The sequence below is a fragment of the Ambystoma mexicanum genome, chromosome 3q, assembly GCF_040938575.1.
Source record: "Ambystoma mexicanum isolate Mex_15411 chromosome 3q, UKY_AmexF1_1, whole genome shotgun sequence".
Lineage (NCBI taxonomy): Eukaryota > Metazoa > Chordata > Amphibia > Caudata > Ambystomatidae > Ambystoma > Ambystoma mexicanum.
The window spans coordinates 545,985,242-546,003,573 of record NC_090926.1 but is presented as its reverse complement, the minus strand read 5'-3'; the positions used below and the strand labels follow the sequence as shown (position 1 = coordinate 546,003,573).

At 43.6% G+C, this 18,332-nt stretch overlaps 1 protein-coding gene across 2 annotated transcripts in view; it reads right to left on the bottom strand.

Moving 5' to 3' along the window:
- Positions 1-18,332, bottom strand: part of DOCK2 (dedicator of cytokinesis 2) — a 2,833,934-nt gene that overhangs the window by 189,004 nt on the left and 2,626,598 nt on the right. For both annotated transcript variants that reach the window (XM_069654309.1, XM_069654310.1), the window contains exon 44: positions 1,189-1,275. In XM_069654309.1, coding sequence (XP_069510410.1) covers positions 1,189-1,275 — 87 coding nt within the window. The remainder of the gene's footprint in view (positions 1-1,188; positions 1,276-18,332) is intronic.

Genomic DNA, 18,332 nt, shown 5'->3' with positions numbered 1-18,332 from the left:
TGATTCCACACTGTTTCTAAATCGACAAACCAATGCAGTCGCCGCTGCCTCGGCCTACATGTAAACTGATTACAGCCTGCCGCCCATTCCTCTCCACCCAGAACTGCATTACTCTCGCCAGGACGTTGGTTATGTCTAAACCTGATTACTGCAACACACTTTATCAAGGCACCAACCAACGCAACCTCAACAAACTGCAGATCTCCCAAAACAATGCTATCAAGCAGCCCTAAATATTCCTAGATTGGTGCACATCACCGACACTAGGAAGAGCTTACATTGGCTCTCTGTTGTCCAAAGAATTTCGCTCAGATCACTGACTCTTACTCATAAATGTGTCAACAACCAGGACCCTATCTACTTAACCTCCCGCTTCTCTCAGTACATTCCTTCACGGACTCTAAGATCTGCCCAAGCACACTCGCTTACAATTCCTAAATACAACCTACAGACTGCCGGAGGTGTCAGCTTCCCAGTTCTTGTGTCCAAACTTTGGAACTCTGTGCCATTGTCCATCAGAACCCTCCCATCCGCCACGCTTTTCAAACATAAAGCCAAGCTCTGGCTATCCTCTACATCCCACCTACTACAGCCTAAGCCACCTGCTCCACTACTCCCGTACTACTTGCACTTTTCAGCTTGAGAATTTAATATGTTTTGCCGGTATCTGTATCAATGCCACTTGTGTACCTCTGTGCCTTAAGATATGCACCTGTGAATTTAATATTTGCCTGTCACTGTATCAATGCCATTTTTGTACCCTGTGCCTTAAGATATGCGCCTGGTTGCCCTCGGGTCTAGTGCGCTATACAAATAAATAAAATACAAATACAATATCATACATGAATAATGAAAATATATAATACAATGGGTATAAGCCTCACACACATCCACAACAAACAAAATGCCTCAATGCATGTGCATCCTCTTACAGAGACAACATATATTAACTCGATTTGAGTGAGAGCAAAATGAGTTGATGTGTAACATGTGGTTTATCTCGTGTAGGTTGTCTTCATTTGCAATACATTTTGCAGTGTGCAATACATTTTCCAGGGCACGAAACACTTTAAGAAATGTCATGTAACATCTGAATGTTCGTGTTAAAGTAACATAAAAGACGAATCAATGAATACATGTTTATATCGTAGCCAAAGGTCATCATTACTTCTCATCATGTATACCTACATGCAACATGGAGGTCACTTCAAACCAAGGGAGGATTCCTGGAAGTTTGTAAGCCGTGACAAAGGTTGTTCTCTCAATCCACATGGACTGTGAAAGAAAATAAGCAAACAAAATAAAACATTACACTTTTGAGGGGATGCAGTGAACTTTGAAGTTTTTCATAGGAAGACAATGCAGGGTAGGTAGATATTTTTCTTGAATAAGTCTTGTAAGATTAGGATGTAAAACCACAGTGCAATATTCTGGACACACTTGAACATTTGGAAAACAACGATCATTTGCTCAGCCAGCCTTGAGAGTCGACATCGTTCTGCTCTTTCTATCCGGCAGAAGGTAGTCTTTCTTCTCCATACTCCGTGTTGGAGCTGCTCTGAATAATAATAATACCTCTCAATTTGCAATGTGTGACATATGAACGCTGATGGCAATGGCATCTGTGCCAAAGCTCAGACGACGGAAAGAGGCCCAAGAGGGCAGCATTGCATCTAGATGTTGCCGAAGAAATGGGGATAAATCGGTTGGTTATTATGAATGGATGGAATGTTATATTGAGAAGATTATTTCCTCACGTTTATGTCCCTTCACAACAGTTACCAACATGTCTGATGATAAGACAACAGGACTTGAAAATTAGTATGTCAGCAGTCATGTGTGCTCTCAACCAGGTAAGCATCTTTTGTAAACCGTCTTATCGCATGCAATGGGAGGCCACAAGTGTGTTGGTTGAAGTTGTGAGGTGCAGTGAGAAAGGGATTGAATAAGCTTGTGTTACAGTCGACATCACAATCAACTGGAGCAAACTGCAACAGTATTTTGGCTATGCAGGGATGGTCCACTGCTGAGACAAGGGAACGGTGGGTGTAAAAGGCCTGCTTTGTCTTTTTTACTTCCCACGCCATGTGAGCCTCTACACTAATGATGTCCCAACCTCTGGGAATAGATACGTTGAGAATGACATGGATTCATTCATAAGTGGGTGGAGAAAAAAGCCCTGTTGCTGAGTTGATTTCAGAACTGGTGATGCAATTTCACTATTCCTGGGGTGATCTCACTGCACTCACCATGGGATGTCTCACTGTAGTCACGCAAATGCAGCACATCATATGTGCAAGCCTGAAGATACATTATGGTCAAAGTACAGGAAAGAGAGTGGGAGGAATGCCGTGTGGAGGAGGCAAGGTGAGCGTGTATGCTGACGTGTCTTTTCTGCTACGTTGTCCCCGTGGCCTCATGTTGCTCATTTAAGGGGTCTAGGAAATGCATGTACAAACGTTGACAGCAAGAGGGCACATGGCCATCTTCACACTGATGGCAACCTCTGGAACTCCCAAAGCCACAGGTGCTTTGAGGGAAAGGGTCAATGATCCTACTTGCTATCCTCTTTACTACTCACTCTCTGAGACAGTATCCTGCTTCCTTTCTTAACTCCCCCTTTCTGATTCTGTGTGCTGCCCCTTTTGTATCTTTGTGTGCGCCCACCACCCTCCCATTGCAAGCACCTTTGCTGCCTCACATGCAGGCTGTGTCTGTCCTCATTTTAAGAACCTATGTGTGCTCCAAACCGACTGCATATTTCAAATTTCCCCTCCATGTGATTCTCGTGGGCCAATGGGAAACTTTATTACATATTCCTATTCACTGAGGTATCTTCCATTCTATATAATTTTCTTTTAAAGAAATCTACTGCACACAAACATTTGTTCATCTACCCGTGTCACTTCTGAGCGGGTAGTAAGTAGGTCTGGCAAAAGAAAGGCATATTTAATCACATGCAAGTGGAATCATTAAGTGCAAGACTTAGTAAAATAACAACACAACCATGGACAGAACAGAGTGCTGATGCACACTTTTCAGAATGTATTATTTGAGGAGAGAAGCATTTCGCTCTACACTATTAAAAGCCTATTGGTACATTACAACCTGGCTTGGATTCTAGCAATACCAACTCTAGCAGTGTGTTAATTTGTGATTGATTACAGAGTTTTTGTTGGTGAGATTTACACTTTATACCATTTGGCAAAATGGCTCAGAACAATATTTGGACACCACCGTCTATTAGGTTCCCTCACAGAGAGGAATGCTGGAGCAGTCTATTGAAGCCAAACTTGAATGCTCTTTTGCAGAATAAAACATGTATCTTGGAGGTGCCTCTATATGCACATCATACAGCCAAATAAATGTGTCTTTATGTCTGACAGGTAAAGCATGAACAAAAACACATTAAAAGGTGGGAGAGGGGAATTCTTTCCCATTCCAGAGGCTCCGCTACAACAAAGCAAGTTACATTGTGGGTTTCTTATTGGTACATCCAATTGACTGTTATTCTGTCACAATTGAAATAACTGTGAGTTAGAGATACAGGTCCTAAGACGGGTTTTAGGTCAGAGTAGCAGCATTTTTCAGGAGTTCTGCTGTCCTTTCTTTTTATGGTACCCCTTAAAGTTGTTGTTTTCCCCTTTGGTTTTCAGGATCTTTGACCTCACTTTGAGGTCATAGGGACTTCTGCGGAAGTCCCGCTGCCACTGAAATCTTTTTAGTATGTGGACATATGGTAGCCTATATGGTTTTTTGGACAGATGTGCTTTTTAAACACCCCATTTAGGACATGTTGGGATGCATGTCCAGATCACCGCCCCTCCGAAACCATTTAGATTGCAGAAAATATACTGAAGTACAGGGAATGCGTGAAGCTCAAAAAGTGTTGTGGGGCAGGGGGAAATTTGAAGGGTGGAGGTAACTGGTGGGGAACACATGTACGTTGGGAGTTCGTAAAAGGGAAACTAACTACGTTTACACCATGGTGGATGGCGGATTTACTGCCCCATTCCAAGGTGAGTGGGGCGGTAAATCCCCATTTCCCATTTTACCCTTCCCGATTCCCATTTTTCCCCCATAGGGCATAATGGGAGTGGGGAAGGCGCTAATTATGCCACCGTAAATTACGGTGGCGTAATTAGCACCATGGTCCCTTAGCGCCATGGATTTTAACGCCTGCAAAAAGCAGGCGTTAAACTCACCATGGCGCAAAGGGACCTTGGAATCAGGCGTTAAGGGTCGGCGCCGTTTACGGCGCCGTTAACCCCTTAACGCCTGATTCGTAATGAGGCCCATATGTGTGCAACGCTTATAACGTTAACTAACAGAGCATTTAAAGGTAGGCCTGAATCCTCGCAGGTCGGGTTGGAGACACAAAACAACGAGGCTCCATCTCTTGCCTGATTCTCGCATTCCCTTCCCCAGCACATACCCCCACATATAAATGTATCTAGTTAGGCCTTTGAATAATTAGGCATGAATGCACACAGCCAAATAGGTGAAGAGCTGCAGCCCAGTATGAAGGCCATACTCATCAATTGAGAATTAGGACACTAGTGCCCCCCAGAATAATGATGATTCCATTTGAACTACCAGATGTGCAGGAATAAGAGTCTTACATCCTTCATGAATTGGATTGATTAATGGGACAATAGCCCTATATCCTGGGAGGGGCACCTGATACTGGGGGGATCAGAGAACAACACAGTCCATGATTTGTACTAGGGAGAGCAAAGGCTGATGCCAATTCAGTAGGGAGGCATGATGGTGCGCCTGCTTGTCTGGGAGGAGAAAAGAGTTGCTTTGTTAGCAAGGATTAGACTGATCTCGAAGTTATCTGCCGAGTTCATGTTGATGACCAGGTGTGCATCACGTAGGGAGGGGTAAAGACAGGGTGGTGCCTTTTGAGTTTTACCAATTACCTTACAGCGCTTCAAGGTGGAAGAGGCAGTTACCAGTGTGTGGTGAAGTTTCAGGAGACGACAACACAGCCAATTGGAAGAAGGGATATATGTAATTATTAGCATGCATAGAGGTGGCAGCCAATAAGGGTGGAGGTTGAATACTGTATATTGAGAGTGCCATGAATGACGATTTGTACATTATACTATAAACTGATCTCCATTTTGAGGACAAGAGAGAGCACTGTAACAGTGGATTTATAATACCCTGTCACCTTTTCATTTTTGTGTACAAAATAAAGCTTGTTTTCTTCTCAAAAAGGGGTGCACCTAGCCTTTTCCCTAGCAGGCTGTTTTTTCTATGTCTGGTTGTTGTGGAGTTACCCTACATTATTGGTGACCTGACGTGATCCCATAATCAACCACAAACACAGAGGATTCCTAGCCCCACATCTGGAGGGGCCGTGCTCACCTGCAGTGACCAGTCCCCTTGTGCATACCTTTGAGAGGTTTACAGGAGCCATGCTATCCAAATTACTGTCTGTTCTTTGGAGTGAGGCGCTGTCCCTGGATTGTGCAGGCTGTTGATGGCACCCTGTGACTGAGAACTTTGGGTGAGCATGTAGATGTAAGTGCACCTTCTTCAGAGAAAAACAAGTGGGTTATGGAAAGGAAGTGTGAGTGTTTGAGGGTGTGATGTACAGTGTGCCTATGTTAAAGAGAGGATTGTGTTGTAACAGGACCCTTTCCTATGGTACTACAGAAGAAGACATTGCTGTATAATGAAGGAAAGTGGATACGGATAGAGACCACGTATAGTTAGTGGGTCTGGGATCTCTCCACCCAGTGTAAGGGGGGTGAGAGTAATAGGTATTTGTGGTAGGGGCCCCTGTGGGCCTGGGATATCCTCACCGAATGTAAAGGGAGTGTTGGAATGAAAAGTAGATTTTATCGTGGGTGTGATGTATAAGGGGGGAGGGAAAAGGGTGTTGGGTTGGGGCAATGGTGTTGGTAACATCATACAATAGTGATATAGAGGTGACTAAGATGGAGCCAGCAACCCTGATGGAGTATATGTGCAGGGCCCTTCCTTTGTATCAAGATAATATTCTGAAGTATCATAAGGAATGGCTTGCTGAAACAAATTGAGGGATGTTTAAGCCATGGCCGGAACAGGGGACAAATAATAGAGACATTTTAAGTCACATGTACACATTTCTGGTGGTCAAATATAAAGGGGAAAAAGTTAAAAATAGAAAAAAGGTATTCAAATTATGGAAAATGGTGGGGGATTTTGAAGATGGGTCTACAGATTCTCCTAAAAGGAGGGGAAAGCTGGTCACCCCTTGTGCCCTGATCACTACTGCAGCTATTGTTCCGAGTGCCCCTGCAGCCCCTACTGAGACAGTTCATTGGCCCCCATTAGGATGTTATCCTACGTGGTTCTATGTTCTTTCATCGCCAGTAATTTCAACGCCTGGCATTTAAATGTGTACAAAATTACCAAAATGTTCATCAAATTATTTTACATTTATTTCTGGGGGTTACTCCCAAAACGCCCCTCATCTATTGATTTTTACCTATGCCCTACCCCCCAACCCCTTATCTGCCCTTTCCCACGCCCCCTAAAAAATTTGATGAACACTTTCGTAATTATGTACACGTTTCAATGCCAGGCATTGAAATTACTGGTGATGAAAGGAAACGTACCACCCTACGAATGCTGCATCAGGGTATATGAACCCCACATATGTTCCCTTGCCTACCAGAGCTCCCTCAATGGCCCAATACCACAATCTCCCTAACACCACAGCATCTACCGCTGTGAGGTGCAAGGCACCAGAGGGAACCAACACAAAACCCCAGAAGGAGTTGGTAGATGCACTGAGGAAGGTGGAAAGTGAACTGGCATGATTAAAGTTAGAAAGAAGAGATTGACAGCGTGTATCTGTTCGAATGGAGATCGGGGGATATTTTGTTCCTGATAGATAGCACAGCCATTAAGGAGGTGCACATAGAGAAGGAAAGAGGGGAAAGGAGGAGGCAAGAGGAAAGTATGAACTATGGTACGGTATGGTTGAATGACGAATATAACCATATGCGAGAGGAAGAAGAGGAGTGGGATACAGTAGATGAGTTGTCAGAAGAGGAGCAGCCACCTGTGATATCTTCACGAGTAGAACGGTTGAGGGGACCTAGATTACGAAATATGTATGGGGGTATGGTAGTGGCTAAGAATTCAGTGATGGGAAAAAAGAATGCAGTGAAGACGGTAGGAGCATAATTCAAATATTACATAAGAGACCAGGGAGAGCGCAGTATATGCCATGGGCCCATATGATTAAGAACAATCTTATGAAGGCACTTCTGTCTCTCACAACTGGAGTGGGAAAGTGAATATATGCCTTTGAGAAGCAAACTGCTGGTACAGCTGTAGGGGATTTGAAGAGCCTGTTTGTCTCAATACTAGGAGATGAGGCTAATGACATATGGGTTAAAGCTGGGCGTGAAGTTGGGTGACTTGGGTCACAATGGGGTGAATTTTAACAATACTAGGCCCTAAGTGTGGGCGGCACTGCGGTGCATATATCCGGGTACACCTGATCTCCAGACAATTATGCAGAGGATGATGCAAGATGATGAGGTTCCTGCCCAATTGTATTGCATATATAAGCGATGTGTAGGGTGGAAAAGGGAGACTCCTGGGATCAATCAATTCTATTCTTTTATTTTGTAGTGAAAACAGGACTTCCAAAGGAAGTGCAAAATGTGCTTGACAAGATAGTGGGGATCGGGGCAAAGGGCTGGGCAGAAACTCATTCTACTATTATACATCACTGTAAACATTTGAAAGTAAATGAGAATGAAGCTGCACAGCGAGCACAAGCAAAGGAAATGAAACTGGTTCAAAAGTAGTTAGCAAATATTGCATGGGAGGGGGCTGTAGGGACTGTGCAGACAGAAGGATCAGCAGAGTTTAGGGCGGTTCAAGCTGACGTGCATGCATCACCTGTGTGGGGAGGTGAACACGATTGGGCAGGTGGGTATCAGCCTCAGTACAAAGGGGGGTTTCAGCGAGATAGAGGGGGGTTTTCAGGGGACCGGGGAGGGCGATGAGGTTTTGGAGGGATGTGACCATGGGGAGGAGGAAGAGTAGGTCAGCGTTGGGCATGTGGCAGAATGGGCTATTTTTCAAGAGAATGCAGGAGTACACAAACATATGCATATCCCCAGCAACAGAAGTATCCTTATCCTCAGGGAGGTCTGGCCCAGTACCCCTAAGCTTATGGACAGTCACCCCGGCCGTTCCCCATGGTGCACCATTGCCTGTTGCTCTGCCCGCTCCCCCACCATCATTTCCACAGTTGCCAGCTCCAGGCTCTAGTAACATGCCACCATATGTAGTGCATCAAGGAAAACAGCAGGGTCCCCTGATACCGAACAGTAACACAGTGCCAAATGGCACAGTGACACATTACCAGAGGGCCACAGTGGTTGAAGAAAACCCATTTGTCTTTCTAGGGACAAATACATATCCAGATTAGGACAGCCCACAGAGAGCCTTAGCGTGCCCAGTCCTATCAGTCACTGCCGACCCAGAAGAGGAACCCTTGGTGGCCGTGGAGATAGTCAATCAGACATTTATTTTTATGGTAGATACAGGTGCAACTAAATCATGCATTAGTGAGGGAGGATTCCCTTTGTCAGGTGAGGTCATGGATATGCAGGTCTTCTCTGGGGCAATTCAATTGGTTCCTTTTATGAAAAAAGTACCCATTAAGGAAGGGGGCAGAGAGGTGTGGGTCCCCTTGCTGTACTCCACTGCAACTCAATTTGTTGGGAGGGGATATTTTGAGTAAGCTCAATATGACCATCGCGTTCATATGTGTACTGTGAAGGTCAGTTTAACCTCAGATGCATTGGGCAATGAATCTGCAGTGAGAGGAATACCAGTGACCCCTGACTTGTTTATGCACGGCATTACAATACTACTCAGTGCTGCAGGTGTAGTCCGGCCCAACCTCAAGGAGTAGTTGCATGAAAAATGATCATGCTTGACATAGAAGGAGTTCTAGTGTCAAAGCACAGGATTGTGTTGATAGCAGTTGATAACGGGGTGTGGCACACAGTTTTGTGCATTGATCCTACTATACCAATGAAAGATGTTTCAGATGAGGCCCTTTTTTGAGAACAAAGAAAACAAAGGGGAGATAATATTGGAAGTGTGCATCTCATGTGAGATAATGATACAGCATAGGCATTGTTTCATGTTACTGGTGGGGAATGCCCTCTCCTTTTTCTGCAGAAGATCTGTCCCAAGTACCCAATACATTGTGGATGAGTAATCCACATGATGTAGGGCTCCTACACAGCGTACCCCATGAAGAAATCAAAGAGGGCTAATGGAGGATGATTCTGGATTATGCCTCCTTAATGATGTTGTGCAGGCAGAGTTTCCAGTGTTTTCAAATCCTGCTACCTACTATGTAATATACCTGTTCAGGCAACCAATTTCACTACAGCATTTTTCTCAAAGCCCTTGCATCCAGACTAACAAAATCTAAAAGCGTTTACGTTTTCCGGGTGCCAATTTCAACATACTAGCCTTCTTCAAGGGTACTGTGAGTCCCCAAGTATTTTTAACAGGGTCTTACATGAGGACATAGGAAATATTGATGTCCCCAGTAGAATTATTCAATATGTGGATGATTTGTTGGTGTGTACTACTACTGAACAATAGTGTAGGGAAGATTCTATTGCCTTGTTACAATTGTTGGCTGACAAAGGATATAAGGTGGACAGACCAAAGTTACAGTACTGCCAACAGGAGGTGTTGTATCTGGGTCAATTGATTTCAGTGAACAGTAATAGAGTAACTCCAGAACGAGGTGCAGCTGTGCACGCTACCCCCACCGCAAGTAACGTTTACTGTTCCAGGCCCTGAAAGAATCACAACAGACATACAATTCCATAATTTGGGCTAATTAAATGGTTTCCAGTTTTCAGGAGCTGAAAAATGTTATCTCTACTTCTCCTGTACTGGCAACTCCTGACTGCACTAAACAGTTTATCTTTTTCCACATTCAAATGGCCAGATGATGAATTTAGTTTTGACGCAGCATAGCACAATGGGTCACAAACCCCTAGCATACTATAGCAGCATGTTGGATTCTGTCATGCAAGGACAGTTTGTGTGTGAAAAAACACTTGCTGCTTTTGCCATTCAAAATTCGGCCAGTATTGTGAAGGGGTATTCATTGATGCTGTATGTTGAACACGCAGTACTTGCAATACTGGAGAGGTCCAAATCCACATTGACTACGCAAAGGGCTTCTGCATATGAGGTGATTCTGTCAAGCCCATCCCTTCATATTGTCCATTGTAAAACAGTGATACCAGCTACCTTTCTAACTGAACCCATTACTGATGACGATGACATATAGGATTGTGTTACATACAAGGGTCTTAAGGATGACATTCCTAAGGCATGTGATTATGCTTTAGATGACTGAGAGGTATTTTCACTGACGGGTCCTCAACTATTGACCAAGCGACAGGCCAACGACATACTGAGGCAGCAGTGGTGCGATTAGTGGACGGGTAGTATGAGGTCTTTGTGCAACATAGGCTACCAGGTCACTATTCCGCCCCAGCAGCGGAGTTGATTGTTCTTATTGGAGTACTTGAGACAGCGCAAGGGTGCTGAGTTATAATTTATTCATCCTCGGCTTATGTTACCACCCCTGTTCATTCGGGGTTGTCAAGATGGATGAGAAGAAGATTTCGTAGAGCAGATGGGTCTCTGGTGCAACATGCGGCTCTGTTTGATCTATGCGCTGTCACAGCCCACACTTGGCGCAGTCATCAAGTGTGCCGCCCACACTAGTGGTGCAGACTTTGTGTCCCTCAGGAACATCACAGCAGGCATGGCAGAAAGGTTGGCCATGTATTTACCAGTGCCAGATATCCCTGAGCATTCAGTGCTTGCAAAAAATGCAGTTGCAGGCTCCATGTACTGCACTTCATGTCACTGAAATAATTGAGATACAAGGACAGGTGCTGCAAAGTGAAAAGTTGGGGTGGCAAAAGAGGGGGTGTGTGCAACCTCCAAATAATTTTGTGGGGAGACAGATTAGCACTGGTAAGATGGTGACGCCCCAGGATTTGGCCCTACTGGCTTTCGATCATCTGCATTATCCCACCTACATGTCCAAGTAGCATACTGCTGCAGTCATAGAAGAATATTGGTATGTGCCCAATATACAGGAATTGTTGTCTATGTTTACGTCCAATTGTGTAGTTTTTCAGAAATATAGTACTGGACAGACATTAAATGCTTTGAGAGGAACACTACCTCAACCAATTGGCCCCTTTCGAGACCTCCACATAGACTTTGCCGATATGTGTGAGAGATGTAACACTTTCGTTACTTCATAGTTGTGGTATGTCCTTTCTCCCATTGCATGAAGCTGCTCCATGTGCACATCCTGATGCCAACTCAGCTGCACAGTGTTTGCTGAGAGAAGGGTTACCCCAATGGGGGCATTTGAAATGCTTAAGAGTGATGATGGTACCCACTTCTTCAATGAGCTGTCCAAGGAAATTGCAGCTCTTTTGAGAAATATACGCAAGTTGTGCTCCATGTATCACCCCAGGCCACCAGCATTGTAGAAAGGATGATTGATTTACTGAAGAATAAGTTGTCCAAGCTCTGTTTCACCCTGAAAAAGAACCGGGTGCACTGTCTTCATCTGACCTTGGTTAGTTTGAGGACTCAGCCCTGCAAGAACCATCATCTCTCCCTGCATGAAATAGTGATGGGGAGACACATTCACACGCCGTTATCTCCTGTGCATTGTGCATCTGATTCTCAAAGGGCTGCACCAATTTTGGGGGATGAGTTTCATTCATATTGACTTAGTTAACAAAGTGTATTAAATGCCAATCTCAACAGATTGCACCACGCCGAATGGAAGAATGTGAAAACAGCGCTGCACCAGAATCTGCAATCTCACCACCATTACAATTGTTCCCTGGAGACAAAGTAAATGTTAAGAATTTTGTCCGCAGGTGTAGGGAGCCCGATACAACAGTCTTTATGCTGTGATGTATGCTACTCTGCTTGCAGTCAAAGTAAAAGATTTGCGGTATTGGGTGCATTTGTCTGATGTAAGGAAGGCACCATAACACTTTGCCTCCAACAACAAGCATTTTATCAGAGTGTTTTTAATTTGGTAATTTCATCGGGTGATCTCATTTTGCTTGGAAGCTATATTCGCTGCATTTAATTTTTGATCAATATTTCTGTTCTTTTATTTGAAAAGTTTTATTGATTTTTAGGTTGGGAGAATTTTGAAATGACAAATTATACAAAGTGTTTGCAAAGTTCTGCCATTTCCAGTGGTATTAATGGTAAATGTTCTAGACAGTTTTGCAGGAGGATACTGGTTCTGCTTATGTGGGGATTTGTTCTTGGTTTATTTGTATACGTTTCTAGTGAGTTTATATAGTTAGGCCATATAAAAGGGTGGGTGTGGGTGTAGTACAAGGGGATGTAAAAAGGATCCATTTTAATGTTTGTATACAACTTTTGATGCCACAACACCAATTGACAAGTATATAACCACAGTAGTGAAATTTAAATGACTGAAAATACAAGATACTGTAATATGGATTTTAAAGAAGGGGTTTAGAATAGGAAAATTAGTATAACCAGTTTAAAGGTGTAGTATGATATGATATGATATGATATGGTATTTGTAACGCGCCTATACACAAGTGTTTCAAGGCGCGACGAGGCGGGGGGGGGGAAACAAGGGAAAGACAGACAAACGATCCTACTAGGCCAGGTGTCATTCAGATCGCGCAAGTGCCGAGGTAAGGGGAAAAAGAAGAAAGTGCAAGGGGAGGAGGTGGGGGGGAAAGTGCAGTACAAGGTAAGTAGCGTAAAATAAATAATGAATAAAAAGGGCCAGCTGGTGGCAAGTGCGAGGTAAGTGCATAGCAAGTGCTGGGAAGGGGGCTGTAGGGATACAGTGACAGTCCCACGGTGCAGGGGGGGCCAAGGGAGGCAGTGCAGGTGGAGAGTGGCTGGGCCCTGGACCGAGGTCGCTGAGAGTGGCCCAGATGCAGGTTAAGTGCAGAATTCAGTGGGGAGTTAAGCAGGTTTAGCAGGGGAGAGGGAGAGAGAAGGCAGAAGCGAAGAGGAAGGTTTTGAGGTGCTTCCGGAACCGGAGATGGTTCTCCTCAAGTTTCAGGGAGGCAGGAAGGCTGTTCCAGAGGGAGGCCCCTGCTGCGGAGAGAGATCTACCCCCAGCTCGTTGCTTCGAGAAGCGGCTGACCATGAGGGAGTTGGAGACGGATGAGCGAAGTGCTCGTGAAGGAAGATATTTAGGAAGAGAGAGTTGAAGGTATTTAGGCCCCAGGCCCCAGAAGGCCTTGTGGACAATGCAGAGGGTTTTGAACTTAATCCTACAATGTCTGATGTGCACCACCCAGAATCATGTGGTACAGCCATATGAACTCAGTAGGGAAACAGAGGTATTGCAGGAGTTATTATGTCTGCTCCCTCATCCCCCACGTGTTTAGGGAACCCAAAATGTTAGTACACTAGGAGTTTGGTGCATTTATCGCAGTGTTGGGTTCACAGTCTGGTCCAGGGGCACAAGGTACATGTTGTACTAATGGACAAAGATGGAGAGATGTGTGCCAAAGATCAACCAATACAGCAAATTAATGATAACCAATCACATGCTTGACTATCAAATATTATCAGATGCAGTTGCAAGACTTTATTTAGAAACTAGCCCGGGAGAGAGGGCTGCATAAAAGGATATGCCTATATTGAGAGTGGGTGAGCATGTAGCACATAGTGGACAGAAATCAAAGTAAGGTGAAGTGGTGCTGTTGGAAAGCCAGAGGGGACAGAAGGAGAGAAGCAGGCAATATGAGATATCAAAGAGCAGGTAGAGGGTAAAAGAAAGGCTAGGATTAATTGGAGGAGAGGAAAGAAACAAGGTGGAGGAAACCGAAGTTGCAAAACCACCTTGAGGGTAAAAGACCTGAGAAAAAGTGGAAGAAGGATGAAGAGGGGGAATACTGGAAGGAGGGGCGTACCAGAAGGAGGAAGACGTTAATACAGCAAAGAAATATCCAGGCAAAGAGAAGGGGAAGGTCCACAGAAGTTAATTGAGGATTCTGCTAGAGATTGGAAAGAGTTTGCGGAAGGACAGAAACCTGAAAATCCAAGCGAGGGAAACTCAAAGTGAGATGTATCATGCTCCTTACAAGTACGTTTTCATGAGCAAGGAGGGTGGAGGCACAAGCATGTAGTGGAGCAACAAGGAGGAATGACAGGGGATAGTGAACTTGAAGTTGTCCAGACATTTATTGTTGAGAGATCTACTAGGCACCAGTTTGCATACATTCAACAAGGAGTAGAGTGGTAGTGGGCTGGCTGGTAATTGGACTAAACACTTTGGGCAACGAGCTGGTCAAGAGACTAGAGACCACACAAGAGAGACTCTAAATCACCTCACCTCTGGGAGAGGCTGTGCACCTTACTGGCAATATTGTCTTTGCTTGAAGTGGATGTACAAGAGTGTCTGACCTTTAACCACATAACCAGGAACTTGAAGAGCAGCACACCCACCAAAAGGATCAACAAAAACCTGAAGATATAGCCAAATAGGAAAACAGGCTACTCTGTAAAATACTGAGTATTGCCGGAAAGAGACTCAGAGAGATATCCAAGGAGTTTTCAGTGAACAGAGAAACATCCATGTTGATGATTGGATAGTTTATTTATACCCATCTGTAAATTGGTTCATAATGAATAAATCTCCACAAAGGATACACAACCTGGAGAGATAAGCAGGAGACATGCATTTCAACTTTTTTTCTGTTTTTTCCAAATAGAGCGATTTCCATCTGTATTTTTGTGTAAAAATCAGTAAGATAGAAAACAAGGAGCCTAGCTAATAAACCAGTTTTTAACAGCATTGAGAGGCGTTTGCTGTTTGTGGCGTCCACTCAGCTTTGTGACAGGAGAAACATGGCTCTAAAGCAGGGGTCTGAAACCTGATCCTGAGATTTGTGGGATTATTACTTGCTCCAGCCCTAGTCAGCATAGGCAATGGTGAGGACTCACAGGATTCACATTCCCAAACTGGTGGGCTGCATGAGAGGTGACACATAAAACAAGAGGTAGAGAGGAACGGAAGATGGAGAAGAATGGTGCATGTATGCCAAGAAGAAGAGAGGAGAAATTGCCAATAGGTAAAAGGATAGTACTGGAAACAAGACACTAGGTGGTGCTGAGACTTAGACTTAGGAAAGGCGAGCTTTACATGTATTGAATAGATGGTAATGGAAGATATGGGCAGTAGCGAGAAAAGGGATAATGAAGAGTTAAAATAATGGCAAGATTACGAGCAGAAGTAGAGAGAGTTAAGTAAGTTGGGGGGAAAGAGAATCGAGAGAGGAGCAATAGAAGGCAGCATTTCAGAGGAGGGGAACAAAACAATTGCAGTCTTTGATGAAGCATCTCTCTCATCCCAATTCTTGTCTGAAAAATCAAGGGTAGGCATGAGGCCATCAGGCCTACTTATGCCTGCACCTGTGAGCATTCAGAATGGTACGACTATATTTCTTTCATGTAAGAGAAGTCCCTGCCCAAGCCAGTGCATAGAAAGTATCTGTTAAGCAGCAGCCATTTGTATTTATTAGTGTCTACATTCCGGTGGATTGTTTTAAACATTTGTATTTTAAGAGTGCCAAGGTCTAGGTGCCATCTGTACACTGAGCTACACTGAAACAAAGCTCTTATCTGCCAGTCCGCATGTGCAGTAATATCACTACCTCTTGCTTTTGTAGATGGCCCACTACTGAAAGAAAGCCAATACCTAACGAGCTGCACTGAGGCCTAAGCGTAGCATATGTTTGCAGTCAAATGTAAAATAGTGTTTCCTTACATAATACGTATCTGCCCTGCAGGGAGATCTAGAATCACTGCTTTTCATCACAAAATGTTACACGTTACAAAAAGATACAAGACTGGTAAGGCAGCTGTTAAGATGCCCTGAGAATGGAGTTGAGACTGGTCCAAGAATCGGACATCTATGCAGTTAATTGCATTGTTTTCTTTTTAAAGTATGATTGTGTGAAGTAAAGTAAGTTACTTGTAGGCATCAGAGGATGACCTGGGCTGGTATCTGATCCGTTTACTTATCACAATTGCAGACACGTTTGAAATAATGCCTTAAAATGAAACTGCGCTGAATTCAGTTTCAATTGGCCTTGTCAGGATGTCAAAGAGGGCCTCTGACACACCACTTGAACTAATCAGACACATTGTATGAAATCCTAGAAAAAGAGGTAATATAGTAGCACAGTGTCAGGTGATTCAACCGAGTCCTGCATCTTTCCTAAGTAGAGAAAAGCAGGGTGATTGGACTTGGGTTCTACGAATAATCACAATTAAAATTAATAAGGGTGTATGACCTTTCTAAATCATTGTCTTGTGAAATAAAGGTGTATGACCTTTCTGAATCATTGTCTTGTGAAATGTTCAAATCATGAGGCTTTGTTCTCATTTCTCGGAAGCAGCCACATGACGCTGTACATCTCTCGGGATAAAAAACATGCAGGGTATATTTTGCTTCCAACAAGTGGTGCATATTGGAGGAGGTCATGAAGAGCCTCTTCACCATGGTCCTCAACCACAACAGAAGAAATGCTCATTTGACCACATTTAGATTTGAAAATGTTCCAAGGCACATTTTAAAAGAAAAAATGCATTTTTCTTTTCTGACTAATGAACTGAATGTTAGATTCGAAGTGCAATCGACCACTTGCAAAATGTCCAAAACACGTGTGGAGGAAACATCAATTCTGATGCATTTTCCTTTACTAATGAATGTTTTAGAATGTTCCAAGTGCACAGTCCCCCTAGAACTGAATCAGCCTATTTATCAGGGACTCTGACATGTGCAGTGGGGCGTGACGTCTCAGGCAGTGAAAATAAAGTGACATCATTTTAGGGTGTCTTTCCCAACTTAAGAAATCACACAGGACAAATAAGCATTTGCCAAGATAACATGTTTTCTTAAAACATTGCTTGCTAAATAGAAAATGTGGAAGAAAATGTATCTTGTAGAGCAGAGAGTAAACAAGAGTGTTATAGAATCTTCTTCTCAGAGAATCTTGTGATCTCACGTTCTTGTTTCTGAGTCATGCAACCTGGGTTTGAATCCCAGACACAGCTCCAGGGGTCGAGTGCTAAAAAAAAAGTGGGGGGACTCATTAACATACCAATTAAATGGGGCATCACCAGAAATTAGCATATCAAGGTGCAGTCTGAAAAAAGTGGGGGCACCGTCAACCCACGTATGCCCTCAACTTGAGCACTGCAAGTCTCTTTTTATGAAGTAGCAAGAGCACTGTTTAAATTTTTTTTAATTAATTGAAATAGGCTCCTCCCTCTGAAAACATTGGGTGGATGCCTTCCACCCGTGAGTGCCTTCAACCTTAGCTCTGACCTTTATTATAATGGGACAAGTGACAATTTCTCCTTAGATTCTATTTACTAATTTTGAACATACAAAAAATACAGATTAGGAATGCACTAAAATACTAGAAAAGTACCATTAAGTAAAAGGGTTTTGGAAATTGGGCCTTATGAGTTTAGTGGCCTTACTGCTGAAGTAAGGCTGGTGGTTGGGTGGCATTAATTCCCATTGATGGAGTCCAACATAGAAGACTTGGAAGAATTACTATGAGTAGTAATTCCACCTGCAGAAGTTCCTCTAGTTGCTGGTGGTAGTGCTTCAGTGTCTCTAAGACATGTTCCATGGTTTAGCTTAAGCGTGAGCCAGTCTATATGTATGTACCTGCTTCTGGGGAGGCATGGATGCCTTGCTATGACAGTAGACCATGGTGCCCTTCTTCAATCTTCAGATTATGCAGGTGGGCTCACAGTAAAAATCTCCTATCAATGGCTGACCAAGGGGCATGCGGAAATATAGCAGCTAATTTCACTTGTACGACTACCAGGGCTTAGGTGAATCTAAATATATGTTCATGCTCTCAGGCAACATATTTAACTAAAAGAATAGGTAGGTTGATACTATTAACCCTTAATCTCCTTAGAAAATCTCAGACTGCATTAGCTCATAACAATTTCAGTATGATCCATACTTTATTATGTAGCTAAATGGGATTGACAGTATTGATGAATAATGCAGGGGTCTGATATACCTATTATATCTAAAAGAAGTGTATAATGTTGCCTTCATATTCATGCCTAATGTTCATCTACCCTCCGTGGGACGTTCTGATTTTTCCTGAAGGTTAGTAATCCTCACCCATTAAACATAAGAATAGTGTAACTCTTAGTGTAATTAGTCATTGGATAGTTATGAGGTGTCT